The sequence below is a fragment of the Chenopodium quinoa genome, unplaced genomic scaffold (genome assembly GCF_001683475.1).
Source record: "Chenopodium quinoa cultivar QQ74 unplaced genomic scaffold, ASM168347v1, whole genome shotgun sequence".
Taxonomy (NCBI): domain Eukaryota; kingdom Viridiplantae; phylum Streptophyta; class Magnoliopsida; order Caryophyllales; family Amaranthaceae; genus Chenopodium; species Chenopodium quinoa.
The window spans coordinates 2,677,505-2,683,760 of NW_018744093.1; the positions used below are offsets into that span (position 1 = coordinate 2,677,505).

Sequence of the window (6,256 nt, forward strand, 5' to 3'; positions counted from 1 at the left end):
TTGCAATGATCTGATTACCAATATGACAATGTACTCGGGCCCATATGGTATCCAAAGAACCTGTCGTTGATTCAAATTATAAGAAAACGTTATGATTTTTAATTAAAATAACAAAGAGGAAGTAAATACAACAACTACAACATTATAACAATGAACCTGTTAATGATTCAAACCACGTCTTTACGGCCGAATGTTGGCTCTCAGCTCTGCAAGTACTCGTGTTACCAAAGTGAAGAACTTGGTTCGTCCAAAATGTCACAAATTTGGTTTTATGACAAAGCCATGTTCTCTCAACGTAACTAATCACTGCTGGATAACTTGCCCACCGAGCTTTCATTGTATCTACAGCAGCATTATAATCCGCCTCGGTTGCAGCATCCATGATACGTTTCCATTTTCCGTTTTTAAAACTCGCACCGATCCTCTTGTTTTGGAACATAACAGTCACCCTAGCCTCCACATCTTTGTTAATGTGCCATCGACAAAGTAAATGCGACATCCCTGGAAACACTTCTCTTAATGCTGCACAGAGGCCAAGCTCACGGTCTGTCAAAAATAACGACGGTTCTATATCATATCCAATCAACTCCCTTAGTCTCTGCAACACCCACCAATAGCTTGCCATGAACTCGTTGCGCATAAACACATAACCGACAAGGAAATTCTGATTTGTCGGTGTCACACCTACTATCTCAAAGAACGGCATCCCGTATCGGTTGGTCTTGTATGTCAAATCCATACCGATCACATGTGGGTACGTGCGTAGTATGTTTACCGTGATTGGGTGCACCATAAATGCATGTTGTAGAATGCCGAGATCATCAGCCATGACCCAGTAAATATACTGACTCTGTCTCGCCAATTTAAGAAATTGTTAAACAACTCATCTGCCTTCACACATCTCCGTTCTCAAGTCATTCCGACAATTGTAAATGTGTCTGATGTTTGGATGATCATCAGGAAATTACTCTGCAATAGTTGCCATGATGTTACGCGGTGCAACCTTGGACTTTGTCATGTCACGCACAAACTTCTTTGTATCCGGGATCAAGCCACTAATTTTACGATGACCCTCCTTATACACAATCATTGGATGGTTATGGGTCCAATTGCATCATTTTTTGTCCGGATCTTCCAACTGTCTGTGATGAACTCATACTATATCTTGATGTAGAAAGGACAAACATTAGCTTTGGATTTTGTGTCCTTTCAAATTGCGTTCTTCAAATCTCTCAGCTTGCTCTTTTGTCCTTGATCACATCTCAAATATCGATACGGCCTACCATCACTAGTTTGGTTGTAAGATGATTTAACCAAAATAAACCCAAGATTTATGGAAACAGCATCCGCCCATTTAGTAGCATCATCAAACGTTGAAAAAAACGTGTCCGTGACAAAATTCACACTATAATTTACACCGTCACCGCCGTCTTCAAACTCTGAATCCTATAAAAATAAAAGAAAACACACAAAATTCTCTAATATTACTAATCACAATAATAACGACATATTTCGCACAACATACTAATAATAACAATACCAATAATAATACAAAATAACAACAACAACAACAACAACAATAACAATAACAACAATAATAACAACAACAATAACAACAATAGCAATAACAATAAAATAGCAATAACAACAACAACAACAACAACAACAACAACAACAACAACAATAACAACAATAATAACAACAACAATAACAACAATAGCAATAACAATAATAATAGCAATAACAACAACAACAACAACAACAACAACAACAATAACAAAAACAACAACAACAACAACACAACAAAAACAACAACAACAACAACAACAACAACAAGAACAACAACAACAACAACAACAATAATAATAATAATAATAATAATAATATCACAACATTAACTAATATTATCTCATTACTAATATCATAACATTAACTAATATCACAACATTAAATAATATTAACTAACATAAACATTAACTAATATCACAAAAATAACAAATATTAACTAATAATACGAATACTAATTACTCAAATTATCAAAAAAATAATAATAATCACAATAAAAAATATAATTATCACACAAAGATTACATTGATAAATTGGATTATTTGGTTTAACAAAAACAAAAATGATTTGATTAATTATCAATAAAATACAAAATAAATAAATAAATAAATTCGACATACGCCTAAAATTGTTGGATGCTCCATGGTGGATCCGCCTGAAATTTCCGGATCCACCATGGAAGATCCAACAATTTTAGGCGGATGTCCCCATTTCAAAAAATACAAAAAAAAAGTTCGACGACTTACCGAATCCTCCGACGATGCCTCCGGTGTACGATCGTTGTCGTTGTCCATCGTCCTAAACCCGTCGTTAAAGCTTAATAATTTTTTTAAAAATAAATCGGGTTTTTGTTGGTGGGCCTGGGGAATTTTTAAAGCAAGTGGTGGATTTTGGGACTCGGGAATTTTTTAAAGCAAGTGGGTGTCGGGATTAATATTAAAATTCTCGGGAATCTTTTAACCAAGTGCTGGACCCTTATATAGCCCAAGTTATGAAAAGGGCAAAATGTCATTTTATTTCAAAATGGGAGCGACACCTGGTAAATTGGGAGCGACGTTTAGCAGTTCACTTTTCCATTGGTGAAGCTCCCCTTGCCATGATTTACCAGACATGATTCTCTTTCTGTTCGCAGAGAACCAGAACATAAGTCATTTGATCCCAGTGTGACAGCAAAGTAAAGGTATATTGTGCACAGTAAAACAAGAAGATCAATAGCTGTTAGAAGAAAGCGGTGCTGCTGGATGAGTGCAGAGCTGCTTATATCATTCTCTGCAATCTATTTGAGCGGTAAAGAGGAAGTAAAAGAACTTTTATGAGGAGATAAGACACCATCAAGACCCATGGTTGATGTGCCAAATGCCTAATTTTTCAGTCTGCTTATCCATAACACAGTTTATGTTCAGATAGGTGTTGGATGAGAGAATCATGTTGTGCACTTTTCTTGACAAGTGAAACAAAAAAAGCACTAGATATCAGAAAACAGTAGTGTTTTTTTTCTTCGTGATTCAAACATAGTTGATGAAAGAAATAACATGCAAAATCCAAGAGTTACACTGTAATGCAAATTTTCACTTAAAAGCAAGATGATAAGCACCAGCAAAGTATACTGCAACATTTCAAACGGTTCATGAATTATTATTTGGTGGAGACGGTGAAGATGTGCTTCATGCCCCGGGGGGGGGGGGGGTGGTTGATTGAGACATGAACATCAATCGTACCATGGTTTAGACCAAATCTAGTGACCAAAAAAATAAAAAACCTTAATTAGCCCAAGTCATAGTTTCAAATATTTCAATTCTTTACGGAGCAATTTCTTTCATCAATTCTTTCTTCTTGATCCTCCTACTCACTTTGGGAACATGCTTTAAGAAAATTCGATTGAGAAGAAAGGAGGCCAAACCAAGTAGTAGAAGGGATGACACATTGGTGGTTGGAAGGGGGGGCCAATGGAAGAACTGTTACTTTCATTTGGGTGTAGGGAAGTGGTTGGGAACCATTACAACCAATTCCTTTTTCAATCACCAACACCTTTGCCCATCAATCTATTATCCTCCAACTGATTTTATTTCGTATTACATTTTAATTCACTATCTTCATTCCAGGCGTGATCTTGTGTTAAAATTTATCTCCCTCTCAAACACATAAGCTTATCGGTTAGAACCTAAATCACAGCCAACATGCATACAGTCAACATGCATAGATACAGTTAACAAAATCGCCAAAAACCATTAGTCACTTAGAATAATTTATGTATGCTTCTAGTTCTATTAAGCAAACAGTAAGAATCACCCTGATAACAGAACCTTTACCAAGTATAACCTCTGTTTTGGGGTTTTCTGATGTGTCCTGCGGGAGAGTTACAGTTCCGAGAATGCCTTTCGTCGCCTATACCTGTAAAACCACGAAGACTCCGGTTGGTTGGAGCTCCGCCTCCGACGATCAAGTCAGTTACGTACAGGAGGAAAATAGTGCGTAAAATAGTGAAATTACTTCTCACGTAATGGGAGAATTCCACAATTAATATTGCTCAGTTTTTGTGTAAGAGAGTATTGAATGTCTTGTATCGAATTCAATAGAATTGAATGAATGCCCATTAATGAGAATCTCCCCACTATTTATAGTGGGAAGCCTTGGTTCCTCATTTAGGGTTCATGGGACACGTGTCAGCAGGGTATTGGAGCCCTGCTGACCAATGGCTGGGTGCCACGTGTCGCTTAGACATAGGGCCACGTGGCTAGGGTATTTTTACCCCAAACATTTGCCCCTCTCGGGTGCTGACGTGGCAGGGTGCCACGTGGCGCCTGAGAAGAACGCTGACCCCCCCCCCCTTTTTTTTTGAACCTCTTCAGATTCTAACTGAAAGAAGAGGGAAAAGCAGAAGGGGAAAGGTCGAGACCCTTCGCCTTTTGAGGCAACCCCTATAAATAGGAGGAGACGCCCACGAGAGCTCATTTACAAACTTTGTGAATTTTCTTGAATTTTGAGAGCATCCGGTATTTGAGAGCATCCGGTATTTGAGAGTTGAGAGCAGACGAAAATCTGACAATTGATAGCAGCCGGTTTCCAGACCGCCTGTGAGGTAGCGAGCAAGCAAAGGTTTTTCGTGAGGGTACCCAAGAGAACCCAGCCGGTCTTCAAACCGTCTGTGTCTTTGCAAGCATCCCCAAGAAATTTCTTGAGGTTTCAGCAAATTCTTCGTTACTCTAGGTACCGTCTCTATTCCTTCTCGATTTTCCATGTATTTCTGTTTGCGTCTTTTGCTTGTGTTTTTGTTTATTAGTCCCATAGGTAGATGGACCCTTTATACCCATACCCGAAACATAGTTGTGAACTCAGCCGGTCAATTAGTACGGCTGAGTCTAGAACTGGATCTGCCGCCTCTGATCTTTGGAATTTCCCCTTTTCAACGCCTGTATCGACCGACTCCGTGTCTGTACAGGACACGATGGCCCGAATTAGGGGAAAACCTATGGACCCCAATTACAGAGGCGGGGACTCAAATGAGTTGTCGCCTGAGAGACAAGCCCCGGACGCGGCGGCTAAAGAACCATCCGGTGGCATTACCGCCACCCCAAGCGATAGCATCTTAGGCTCCTACAACGAGGAGTCTTCCCCTGCTCAGGAGGCTGAGCTGCCAGGATCCGTCAACGAGGATCCCAACTCCCCATCCGGCACAGATGCCGGTAGCGTCGAAAGTAGCAACTCTAGCTACTTGACCGAGTCAGAAGATAGCGAGGAGGCGGAGAGGCCTTCTTGGCAAAGTAAACATGACCCTCTCATGATTGCCGTCTCTCTCAAGGATCGGGCCCTCATGCGGTCTTCTCTAACAGACTTCATCACCAAGCGACCGCTTGGAGGAGGGTACAAGCTGTCAGTACCGGGAGAGTACAGGACGGTTGTATGGGAAGATGACCAACCCAATGCAAACAGCTGGTTTGGGTGCTATGAAGCGGCTTTCCTAGCCGGGGTCCGATTCCCCCTTCACAACACGATAAAGGCCATACTTAGGGGATATGGCCTAGGCGTCTGGCAACTCACCCCTAATTCTTGGGTGAACATTCTAGGATACATCGCCGCCTGCGAGATGCAGGATCTCAACCTCGGCTGGGAGGCGTTTGCCCAAATGCATTATTTAAGTAGGAGCCCAGGCGGCTGGAGGGCCTGGTACACCTTGACGACTTATCCTCAATATATGATGACGCTGGATAAGTCGTCTAAATGGTCGGATTGGAAGAACCGGTTTTACCTGGTCAAAGCTCCTACTGAAGAGGAGAATAGGGAGTTCCGGACCTACAACCGGAAACCAGAGCTTTTGGGGCAGAAGTGCCGGCTGCCCTTAGTGCCGGATAATGACAGGGAGGCCATATTGGACTCCGGATTTTTTGAACTAACCTCTTCCACTCTCTCAACCGGAGAGATAATAAGGGTGCCCAAAAACTGGGTGCCCAAACACGAATTCTTTAAGGACGAGTGCTTCTTGTCCGCCTGCGAGCTTAGCAGCATGTTTGAAAGACGTAGGTTACGAACCCTAGCCGGTTAATTTTATGCCGGCTAACCCTTTTCTTTTGATAGCAATGTGCGATATTATTATGATCCTGACCGGATGTATTTGCGTTTTGCAGAAGAAGCAAAAAACATGTTGCCCACCGCCAAGACACCTGCCAAGAAAGATTCAGATATCCGAAAGGAG

The 6,256-nt window shown here is 41.1% G+C and overlaps 1 protein-coding gene across 1 annotated transcript; it reads right to left on the reverse strand.

Annotated features, from left to right (window-relative positions):
- Window positions 1–2,623: 2,623 nt before the first annotated feature.
- LOC110692215 lies at window positions 2,624–3,181 on the reverse strand. Its single transcript, XM_021869215.1, has 2 exons — window positions 3,119–3,181; window positions 2,624–2,842 (listed from the first exon to the last, which is right to left on the reverse strand). Exons 1-2 carry the CDS (start codon window positions 3,179–3,181, stop codon window positions 2,624–2,626), a joined length of 282 nt encoding a protein of 93 aa, XP_021724907.1.
- Between the last annotated feature and the right edge of the window lie 3,075 nt (window positions 3,182–6,256).

Excerpts from the sequence above, each read along its gene's own strand:
- LOC110692215 (XM_021869215.1), bottom strand. The coding sequence starts at position 3,181 with ATGTTGCAGTATACTTTGCTGGTGCTTATCATCTTGCTTTTAAGTGAA. Across the intron at positions 2,843-3,118 it reads GTGAAAATTTGCATTACAGT|ATTGCAGAGAATGATATAAG; the intron begins GTAACTCTTGGA and ends CCGCTCAAATAG.